This window comes from Rhynchophorus ferrugineus, unplaced genomic scaffold (assembly GCF_030347505.1).
Source record: "Rhynchophorus ferrugineus isolate W39M unplaced genomic scaffold, kcgeb_rfMv2 rfM3, whole genome shotgun sequence".
Taxonomy (NCBI): domain Eukaryota; kingdom Metazoa; phylum Arthropoda; class Insecta; order Coleoptera; family Curculionidae; genus Rhynchophorus; species Rhynchophorus ferrugineus.
Window position 1 is genome coordinate 47,197,496 of NW_027472582.1, and position 12,791 is coordinate 47,210,286.

The 12,791-nt window shown below is 31.5% G+C and overlaps 1 protein-coding gene across 5 annotated transcripts in view; it reads right to left on the minus strand.

The window, feature by feature from the left end:
• LOC143194454 (neuroglobin) overlaps positions 1-12,791 on the minus strand; it is a 232,479-nt gene that overhangs the window by 41,200 nt on the left and 178,488 nt on the right. For all 5 annotated transcript variants that reach the window (XM_076401264.1, XM_076401262.1, XM_076401263.1 and 2 more), the window contains one exon: positions 7,438-7,669. In XM_076401264.1, coding sequence (XP_076257379.1) covers positions 7,438-7,669 — 232 coding nt within the window. The remainder of the gene's footprint in view (positions 1-7,437; positions 7,670-12,791) is intronic.

Sequence of the window (12,791 nt, forward strand, 5' to 3'; positions counted from 1 at the left end):
ATCAAAACTGTCGTGGTACAAAGGTTCTATTTGTTCCTTCCAATTAAACATTCGAATTTCTTCCTATTGTAATTTAAGGTTATTCATAAAAGCTGTTAAATAAATTAATTTTTATTGATAGAAAGAAAGCAAAATGTATTTAGTAGCCTCTCCGTGTCGGTCGGCAGTATTCCTAGATATTATTTTTGCTATCGGAGATAATTGTCGGGCGGCAAAAAGAAAACACATTGTAGGATGAAAATACTAGTGGTGTCGACCATTGAGAAAAATATTGATGCTGACTTGGTTGGTAAAGGCGACAGGACGGTCCATCTACTGCTCCGATAGTCGCGGGTTCGAATCCTGCTGAGGCATGGTCATGAATTTAAGTTTTTAATTGTTTAATATTTGTGATTGTCCTAGACAAGAGCGTAAAATCTGACAAAGAAAATGAGTCACGCCATTAATCAGGCTAGGTAAGACCGGATGTCTTCTGGGATGATTTCTAAGTTGGTCACTGGCGGCCGGCAGTTAAACTGTAGCTCCAGTCCAGATAAACCCCTAGTTGATAAAAGGAGACTTTAAAATTTATTTTAAAATATATTGGTATTTCTATATATTTATTTAAAAAGATATCGATATATATCTCTATATCGGAGGTAACAATATTGATATTATTTTGCAAAATATACTGATATTTGTAACAAACCTTTACAATTAAGTATCAAAAATATACATAACCTGTTATATTTAAAATATATAATTAACCTATAAACAATTTAAAAATATATTAAAAATAATTAAATGGTTTTTTATAATGTTTAGGTTCTGATATTTATTTAAAAATATATCGATATATCGATATATCGATATTTTTTCGGTATCCCTAATTTAAACAATTTTGCCTGATCATTATTGTATAAAAAAAGGATTTTTTTTCAATGTAATTTATGCACCTTTTTGTGATAGATTTCGAAATTATTTCATCAATTTGTTCATAATAATATTTTTATTTGATTAATGGAAGCTCATATACTCCATAATATTATATGTACCGAAATTAATAGGATTTCTCATTAATATATGTTGTTAGACAGATGGTCACCATAAGATGTGTAAGTCGTTCTGCCTCTAAAAAAAATGGATATAGCTCTGTGATTTTTTTATTTGAAATTGAAAACCTGTGTGAATATAACCTTCAAGCCCAGACAGCTTCGCCATCACCAATTAGATGTAACTTCAATATATCTAAACTTAGCCTAAGGACAATTTATATTATATCTAAATTCAGTATTATACAATAAAAATTAACTAATAATCCAGATATTGATCAGTTTCAAATAAAACCACTTATATATTTAGTTCTTGATACTTATAATATATTTAGAAAAATTAAACGAATATATCTGGACAACTTGAATTGATTTGTTTGTTATATTACGATGGACGATATATTTGGCATAAGCTTTTTAAGGCATGAAGAATATGATGGAAATGATTGATAAGTTATACTATTTTACACTATTTCATATAATTTTTGTTTTCCTTCAATATATAAATCTAAACTATATCATTTTATGCGATAAACAGAAGTTTGACCTTTTTTCTAGCAATAACGACATTACAAATTGGATATCGATAAAAATCTCGTCGCATATCCACGCCTGTTCGTCTTTTATACGGTTCAAGCTCCTTTTCTCGTTTCAATAAGGCCAAAGAGACTCATCGTTATAACAGACTTTCAGCACCGTTGGAATGGAATCAATTTCTTGCGGATTTTTTTTCGGATAGTTCGAGTTTTTTCCAGGCCCATTTTTTTTGTGTTTCTGCTCTTTTAATAGATATTTTCATGTTTGTTGGAAACATATATATAATTAGTGTCTCAAATTGAACGCAGTCGGTTTTAAATTGAATTTGGTTAGTGTTTTTTTAATAACCAGAAGTGAAACCAATGATACGATATTTAATGATTTTATTTTATGACAAAAATTCATTGTTTAAACTAAAGGGAAAATTCTTAGCACAAGAAAAGAAGAAAACTTCTCTAATACTCAAAGCCTTTAAGGCCCTAAAAACTACATTACCTGCATAGAAGCAAGAAATAGAATAAACAACAGAATAAGAGAAATACAAAGACAACATTGGGAAAGTTTTAGCAAACAAATAGAGAGTAATATGTGTGATACACAGAAAAGCATCTGGAAAATACTCGGAGATGCAAAATAAGAGGTAAATGGAACGTTGCATATAAATAATATATCAGTAAACGAGTGACCGAATTACTTTCTGGGTGTATACTCGGAAAAGAATACTCAAATACTGAGAGAGCGACCGAAACAGAGTTTGCTAGAGAAGTAGCTACAGAAATTGCGGATATAGAAGAAACCACGGAAGATGAGGTAATGACTAAAATAAAATAAATTAAAAACAACAAATCTCCGGGACCGAACAACATCTCCAACGAATTGCTGTGGTGAAGACAAGCTAGTCGAACAATTTACTGCATTATAAAACCAGATACTGAAGGAGACAAGAATAGCAAAGATAATGTTGTTTAAACATGGAGAAGCCTAAGATCCAGTAAACTATCGAGGAATATCCTTATTGGATACCTACATGAAAATGTTTACTCGCCTATAAGAATAATTAACAACATTAAAATAAATGAAGAAAAGTAGAGTTTTTGAAAAAACCTGTCAACGGTCAATACCCTTTATGATCAGGTACGATGTGGAGAAGGCAATAGAATACAACAAGCTTGAATACTTGTGTTTCCTAGCTTTATCAAAAACTTTAATATATTTCGTCTAACGGAGGTTGTGAACGTACTATTGGGGAAAGAAATACACTCAAAGATAATAATGACTGTTTAACAATTAAACATTGGAAACACTACCACAATCATAATAAGAACAATGATAACAGACGAAATAGAGATAAAAACTGGCGTAAGGCAGGATGATAGCTTTAGTCCACTAGTTTTTAACATCATAATGGTTAGGATAACAGAGCAAGTGCGTAAAGAATATCACGAATGCCGGATGAGAAGACACCACCTCTATATCATATGTTATGCTGATGATTCATTGGTTCATTTTGCAACATTATTCTCAAACTCATAAGACGGTTTACAGGGGTCATTACACGCCTTTAAGACAGAGGCTGAAAGTAACAACATGAATATATCGACCACTATATCAAAAAGCATGGTAATTTTCAGAGAACCACGCATATTCAAAATGTAACTAAACAAAAAATTATCAGAACGTCTGTCCGAATACAGCTATTTGGGAACTGCAATATCATCTTTTAGAAATCTCAATTGTAATGTGAGAAGCCATATTAATAAGTTAGCGGGTGCCTTAAGACTCACCATTTGAACATATAAAAACATGTCATCGGCAAACAAAAGAAATATTTATAAGGCTTATGTAAAGTGAGCCATGACACACACAGCTCAAGCATGAACTGACATAGCCGATACAAAAATGATGGTACGCTGTAGCGAAATGAGTGCATTAAGAACTATCAAGGGAACTACATTAGAGACCTAAGTATAGTCTATTCGAAGTTCTTTTATATATGCATCATTGAAATTTGTGATGTCAAAATGTCGAAATGTTGCCGCATCAACTCTGAGTTTTAGTTCAGCGTGGCTTTGACATACAACAAAATACTAATTTAAATAAAATAATTAAACAAAAATACTGTTTTCAAATATAATTTATTTAATTGTATACCAAAAAGCTACTGTTAATTATACAGCCACAATAGTTTATAGGTTAGAGTTAAAGCCTAAGAGGCACTATTACTTTTAAGAATTTTGCATATCGTCGTATTGAATATTGCAGAGGTCATGCGGTTGTCAGGCGTACGAAAAATTATTCAAAATACTAGTCATTATTATTATAAACCGCCAAACTTTATTTAAGCGCTTTGATTATTTTGATAAATTTTAAATCGCTCCGTAATATATCATATCCCTCTGTTTTTTACAACAAATTTTTGTTTCACTCTCACACTTTTTTCACGATTTTGTAAGTTTAACTAGCGTCTGACTTATTACACTTTACCTGTTCAGTGAAGTTTCTTTTTCATAATGATATCCAAAATCACACTGTTAAGAGACTCTTAACAAAATTAATAAATTTTTATTGTAACTATTCAGTTTTACCTAGAGTAAAATTCATATTCTCGTATTTCACTATAACAAAAACTCATCGTTGTTTTCTGATAGTATTATTTTTAACAAAATAAATGAGCTTTTCATATAGATTTAGTCCTAGGCAATAACTGATGAAATAAATTTCTAAATTTCTGGTTGTATTTGTTTGCTTACTTTATAATAGCAGTTCTGGAATGCTTAATAAAAACATTTTCATAAATAATAATAACAATAAATATTGAAGCATTAAAAATTCTAAAACATATTATTTTTTCTTACTTTACTATGGCCTGTTAATCTTTATGATTCCAGAATATATCGTTTATAAAATGTTAAGTGTATATAGAACTAATTATTAAATATAACTTAACACTAATGTTATGTCCTTTATTGTAGTTAGGGTCGACGTTTGTCTTTCACAGAGTGAAGACGTGTTCGGAGAGACGGCCAGTAAAACGAAACAAAATATTTAAAGCGCTCATGTCTATACAGTCCACCTGTAAGAGACCTATGTGGGAATTGGGCACGTGACAATCACCAAAAAGCAGAAGCATTTGCTGAATATTTAGAAATAATTTTCAAACCAAACGAAACTAATATTGAACATAATTTGCCGGACATAGAAGCTGGAATTTCGATGACTGAATTAGTCACGCCGAAAGAGTTAACGCAAGTTATTAAAACTGACATTAACCCCAGGAACTCACCAGGCTATGATTTAATAACAGGGGAATTACTGCAAAAACTACCAAGAAAGGGAATTATAAAACTCACCAACTTGATCAATACGGCATTTAGATTAAAACATGTCCCAGACCTTTGGAAGATGGCGGAAATTATAGTGATCCCAAAACCAGGGAAGTCACCAAATGAAATAAAACTCTATAGACCTATATCACTGCTGCCAGTAATATCTAAGGTTTTTGAAAAACTTCTGTTAAAAAGAATAAAACCGATCATAGAGAGAAAAAACCGTACCAACACACCAGTTTGGGTCTATTAACAAGCACTCGATAATTGACCAGGTCTACAGAATAACAGATGTTATTGAAAAAGATTACGAAAGTAAAAAAGTATGCTCAGCTATATTTTTAGATGTAGCACAAGCTTTCGAAAAGGTTTGGCATGAAGGCCTTATTCATAAGCTACAGAAACTGCTAAACTGCAAAACAACACACCGAACTATTAAAATTATACATTACAACTAGAATGTTTAGACTCAAACAGAACGAGAAGAAGCTTACTCTACAATAAAATAATCTAAAGCAGGTGTACCACAAGGAAGTGTACTGGGACCAATGCTTTATCTACTCTACACTTGTGATATACCACAAACGGAAAATATTACGATGGCTACATTTGCTGATGATATTGCGATTGTAGCTGTCGGAGACAATAGTCGAAGAAGCCTCACGAAAATTACAACAGGCAAGTGACAATATAAATAATTGGACACAAGCTTGGAAAATAAGAATTAATGAAAGTAAATCTGTACATGTGCATTTTACCTATAAACAGACCGTACAAGAATCCACAACATTAAATAATACTATCATTCCATATACCAACAACGCTAAATATCTCGGAATGAATCTTGGTGCAAAACTTCTCTCGAAAGAACATTTAAAGAAGAAAAGAAAAGAACTGCAATTGAGATACAGGAAAATGTACTGGCTAATTGAAAGAAAATCACAATTATCAGTACATAATAAATTGCTATTATATAAGCAAATATTGAAACCTATATGGACATGCGGAGTTCAATTATGGGGATGTTCTGCAAAGAGTAATATAAATAAAATACAAATCTTTCAGAACAAAGTCCTGAGAGGTATTGTGGGTGCACCCAAATACTATAGGACTGATTATCTACATCGAGACATTCAGATATTCACAGTCAGTCAAGAAATCAAGAGAATCTCAAGGGTGCATGAGGAAAGACTACATTCTCACACGAATATTGAAATATTACAACTATTGGATACCACCACAACAGGACACAAACTCAAAAGAAAAAAAAGCAGGATTTAGTATTGCAAATAATGCTGAGGCGATACAAAAAGTTATCACAAAAGAGGTATCTTCCATTCTAACTTAAAAATAAACAAATATAGTTCCACAACTCGAAATTCAAGACAAAACTACCGACCAAGAATGTATTGACATCTGGAGATATTTTGATTAAAAAATGGCTAGAATGAAAGAAGTAATTACTCCAAGTACTGCAGCAACTTTACAGATTTAGCAGTATTTGGAAATTCCATTTATTGGGCCTTTAGAAAATCCATTGGATTTTTGGCAAACCCATAAAATGAAACTACCTAAATTATATCAATTACACGTAAAATATTCCTCTATACCCGCAACATCTGTCCCCTGGGAACGAGTTCTTTCAAAATCTGGGCAAATAATTAACGATCGAAGAAATCGCCTCACGGGAGAAAAGTTGAACATGATAATATTCACAGTAATTTAAAAATATTGCCGTTCAAATATATATAAAACTTTTATTTAAAAAGGAACTGCTAGTTATTGTACGATCATTTCTAGGTTCATAACGGATTAGATTTTTCAATGATTAAGTATATGTTTACATTTTATTCAGTAGTTATGGTTATTGAGAATCTTTAGTTTTTAGGTTTTATTTAAGTTGTAATGTACTATTTATATTTATTATGCTATGTTATTTAAAAATAGCAATTAATATATTAAAACAGGATAAAACATTTGTGGTGTTATTATTGCATTACTTTTTGCACATCCACAGAACATTCAATATAAGAGTAATCCTACTTCTTTTAAAATTATATTATTTTTTACATGATAATAGAATTTAATTTTTTTCCTTTTCTTTTTTTAAGTTATCACCTGAATGAATATATATACATCTCTGTCTCGTTTATACTTTCATTGGAGAATATAAAGACATTTAAAATTAACTGCTCCAAGCATTTATCTCCGTCTTTTCCTATCTCACATTTTATACAGACAAGAATTCGTACATAGTAATTACTATTTTCAGTTGCTATATTTTCGACTATCGACTGTTTCGACTGTTTCGACTGGTTTCAGTCGATAGGTCCCAACGCTAATAAGAACGTCGAAGTATTAATATTGAAAAGACAAAAATCATTTGAATTAGTATAGTAAAGCTGTGTGAGAATACATTATCAAACTCTAATTAAGTATAGGTCTGAAATGAATAACCAGTTATAATATACTACCTTTTCTTAAATGTTAAACAGTTTAGGAATTGTATGGTTTACATATTAATTATTATTAAACAAACTTACCCAAAAGTATTCTGCTTTAAAACCGGGAATTTTTCGATGACTAGCTCCAACTTGATGCAAGTACTCGAAAAATGTATCTAGGTCATCTAATCCTTTAATGCCCTCGTCTAGAGTACTCATCACAGTAGTGGCATGCTCCGCAAGTTCCAAACTAGTGGCCTGATCCTCCTTTGACTTCAACGACCGAAACTTATCGAATAGGGCCAACAATTCGCTGTGCTCCTCGAACAGTCTGAAAGCAAAATCAACTAAATTATCGAATATTCATAACGGGCTCGTATTGGCATGTGTAATGTGGGGTTCCGATATGATTCCTAATGAAGGGCTTGAGCGGAATTAACTGACGGCATTAAAGTAAGAAGGGTAAGAACCTTTATGACGATGTGGCACACATAAAGTTGGGGAATAAATTGCTTTATCGTCATGTCGTTATCAAAGGCAAATGAAAACGGTATGCGTATTAATTTGTTGGGGGCGTTTTATGAACTTTTGAGATGGATATTTTACACGATACACAGCTCAAAATCATTAAAAGTTAATGAGCAAGGTCGATGTCGCTGGAAAACACGCGAATATATGTGAATACCTTACGTACGTAGATTATTAGGAAATTTTATGTCGTATTCTAAGACGCACATAGAATACGCTAAGTATGATTAGTAATATTTGAACTTATTAAGTTTACAGTAAGGTTAGTTTGAATATTTTTCAAGCAAATAACTTTTATACTTCATAACTGCTTCTTCCTATTATTGTAAAGATTTTTGAATTTTTTTTATATTGAAAATTAGATCCTTATTTAAGGCACCTAGATGTAGCACAAGCTTTCGATAAGGTTTGGCATGAAGGCCCTGTTCATAAACTACAAAAAATGCTGCCAAAACAACACACCGAACTATTAAAATCATACATTACAACCAGAATGTTTAGAGTCAAATAAGAAGAAGCTTAATGTACAATAAAAGAAGCTAAGGCAGGTGTAACACAACGTAGTGTACTAGGACCAATGCTTTATCTACTTTACACTTGTGATATACCAGAAATGGAAAATATCACGATGGCTACATTTGCTGATGATACCGCGATTATAGCTGTCGGAGACAATAGCGACGAAGCCTCACGAAAATTACAACAGGTAAGTGACAATATCAATAATTTGACACAATCTTGGAAAATAACAATTAGTGAAAGTAAATCTGTACATGTGCAGGTCACCTATAAACACACCGTACAAGCACCAATAACATTAAATAATACTATCATTCCATATACCAACAACGCTAAATATCTCGGAATGAATCTTGGTGCAAAACTTCTCTCGAAAGAACATTTAAAGAAGAAAAGAAAAGAACTGGAATTGAGATACAGGAAAATATACTGGCTAATTGAAAGAAAATCACAATTATCAGTACATAATAAATTGCTATTATATAAGCAAATATTGAAACCTATATGGACTTACGGAGGTCAATTATGGGGATGTTCTGCAAAGAGTAACATAAATAAAATACAAATTTTTCAGAACAAAGTCCTGACAGGTATTGTGGGTGCACCCAAATACTATAGGACTGATTACTTTCATCGAGACCTTCAGATACCCACAATAAGTCAAGAAATCAAGAACATTTCAAGGGGGCATGAGGAAAGAATCCATTCTCATAAGAATGTTGAAATATTGCAGGCTTTGGATACCACCAGAACAGGACACAGACTCAAAAGTATCAAACCATCTGATCTTGTGTAGTGATTTGTAATGAGGTGCATATATTAAAATATACAGCAGTGACATGTATAAACATGATTTCACCAGATACTGAGATAGGGCCGAGGACCCATCGTTATATATCTGGTTTTAAGTTATCATAAAAACAAATTGTAGGCTACACCGAAACAACTAGTAACAATGTATTAATTAAATAATCATAAAAAAATTAAGGGACCTATTTTCTAATAAATGCTCGAAAGGAGACAAAATGTTAGCCGTAATTATGGGGTTTTTATACCTTTCCGATTTTTTTTGCTGCAAAAAATACAAGTTAGCAAAAGCAGATACAATATTCAAGATGTTATATAAAAACTGACAATCGAAATAACTTCGTTAGTAAACAATTAGTAAAAATGTATATTACTTTACATAATATATTTTATTAATTACTCAGAAACTGGATTTACTCCTTTTACTGGATTTATGATTATAATATATATTAAGTTATTTGATTATTAAGTTGTGTAATAAAATGATACATCATAACTATATAAGTTGCTTCTTATTTCATTTAAATTTTACCTATTCACCTACTTATTATTAATTAGTTATCAATCTCTTAATAATACACCAACAAATGTAACACTTAATTTTTGTAATTTTTACATAAATATGTGGGAAATTAATGATTTAGTTAATTTTATGAGAGTCTACGCTATTCAGTTACACAATTTGAATGTCTCGTAAGTTATCTGAGGTTTAGGTTATTTGATTATTAAATTAGCACGGTTACTTTGAGAAAGACATCCTTTGAACTCATCTGATTTATTCTTTGCTAATTCGATTCGATATTTACGTTATAAATAACGTCCCGTTCCTGATCTGCAAATTTAATAGTGGTCTTCATTGGGAGATACAATAATTGAAAATAGGCACCGAGTGATATTTTAATATTAATTTTTTATTGCAGTGTTCACAGAAAAATAAACTACAGAGTCCATATGGTCTGGTGTCATTGACCAAAACAATAGCAATGCTTTTCCTTTCCGTTTCCCTTTCGTTGATATAATTGTGTTTTATTTAGGACATACATTGAAAGACATTAACATTGTCTTAATTATTATTCAACATATAGGGGATAGTGGCATAAATGAAGAGTTCGCGGCCTATCATAATGGAATACATTAATTTGGCAAAATTAGTTTTTTTATTCAACATAATTCCCTTCTAGGGTGATAAACTGATTATAGCATTTTTGTAGTACGATTTATCCTTCGCTATTTTGAAGCGGGCATTCTTTTGAAATCTGAGAACAGGAAATAGTCGCTGGGGGCCATATCTGGAGAATACGGTGGATGAGGAAGCAATTCAAATCCCAATTCATGGATTTTTGACATCGTTTTCACTGACTTGTGACATGGTGCATTGTCTTGGTGTACCATCATTTTCTTTTTCTTCAAATGCGACCGATTTCCGGCGATTTCGTTCTTCAAACGGTCCAATAACGCTATGTAATAGTCGCTGTTAATGGTCCTTCCCTTTTCAGGGTAGTCAATGAAAATTATTCCATACGCATCGCCAAATACAGACGCCCTAACCTTACCAGCCGACTGTAGCGTTTTCCCACGCTTTGGAGCGGGTTCATCGTGTGTAGTCCACTCGGATGGCTGTCGATTGGACTTCGGAGTGAAATAACAGAGCCATGTCATCCATTGTCACATATCGACGCAAACACTCGGTTTATTACGTTTAATCATCTTCGAATCATCAACTCGTCGTTGTTTATGGTCAAAAGTGAGCTCGCGTTGCACCCACCTTGCATAGAGTTTTTTCATATCCAAATAGTCAGTAAATGATATGATATTCAGTTGATATCTTTAGAGTGTCTGCTATTTCATTGACTTTCAATTTACGGTCATTCAAAATCATTTTGTGTATTTTTTAAATGTTTTCGTCGTTAACAACCTCTTTTGGGCGTCCACTTTGTTCACCGTCTTCGGTGCTCATTTCACCACGTCTAAACTTAGCATACCAATCCTTGATTCCTGGGGCAGAATTCGGAAACTCGGTATCAAGCCAAGTTCTTGCTTCAACTGTATTTTTGCCCTTCAAAATGCAATATTTTATCACAGGCGAAATTCCTTTTTATCCGTTTTTTTTTACCATAACAAAAGTTGCTTCACTCAAATTGCTATAATTCACAAACTAATGATCCGACAACTGTCAAATTTATACACTCATCTTTTGAAGGTTAGGGCTAAAACATATGGATTTAATCCTAATAGCGCCATCTATGTGTCAGGCCGGGGACTTTTCAATTCAGCTGTTACCATATGTATCAAGAAATTATATGATTTAATCGCTCTAGAGAGAATAATGTATATTTTAATTAATTTCAATACACATGTTATACAAAGGAATCTTACGTAGTATAAGTACAGTGAGATATTAAATATTATTATAATAACATGTCTTCAAATATGAGAAATGTTAAATTTTAATTATGTTTTCTCTTATACCACTCGTACGTTTCCTTTGACCTACATAATGGTCTAAACTTACCATAACTGAACCGTTATGGGGAGTTTGAGAATAAGACAACATTATATCGGAAACTATTCAGACACTCTACGGATCTATTTCGCCAAGAATTGCAGCCATTTAAAAATTCATATTCATGTGTTCATATTATTTTATCCATACATTGTCTTATTGAAAACACATAATACATACACAATTTTTCTCATTCCCAACACCATTGAAGCAATTGATAGATGTTTTGTTATAAGAATAGGCAACATTCAAATATATAACTAATCAAATATTACTCTACAAATAATTTCAATTATTTTAAAAACAAATAGTGGCTCGATAGTTGCTTTTTGATAAATAAATCACCCTAATATTAATATAATTACACTAACGATCATATAATGAATAACGTAGTGATTTTCTTGCGTAAAATCACTTTCTTTTGGCTTACTATATAAGTACTTCTTCATTTAATGAAAATCTCGTTTTTTTAAATTAATTTTTTGATGATTTCGAAAATCTGATATTTATATCGAAACTTTCTGTTAATAAGAAGTTATTTTCAAATGCTTTTATATAATTTATCATGAAGTACATATACAGGGATAAAAGTTTAAATGTTTCAAGAAGTGTTGAAGAACATCTACAATAATCATTGCTTTATTATAAGCAGTGGCTTATATTGAGATATTGAGTGAATAGCATAACCAAATCATTAACATTTTGACGAATATATGCAATAATAAGACAGAAAGAATACAAAAACATGTTTGATGATGGTTTAGTATCTGTAGAAAAGCAGAAAATTTGCGTTAGATGTTTGCAAAATTTCTTTATTTCGGTTAAAATTAGTGAACTTTATATATACTTTATAATAAATAGAAATTTTAGATATATAGACATATTAGATAATTAATATGTTATACATAACATGGCCTTCATCTACAGAGGCTGTATACTTAGTTTTTAACCTGAACTAAAGATTACTGCTTTTAACACTAGGTAATTAGGTTATCAATAGTTCTTCAAAAAGAATAATTTTCATGATTTTATAACTGAAATATTTTAGTATTGAGGACCAATAAAGTATTACAAAGAAAGTATCTCCTCAGCTATA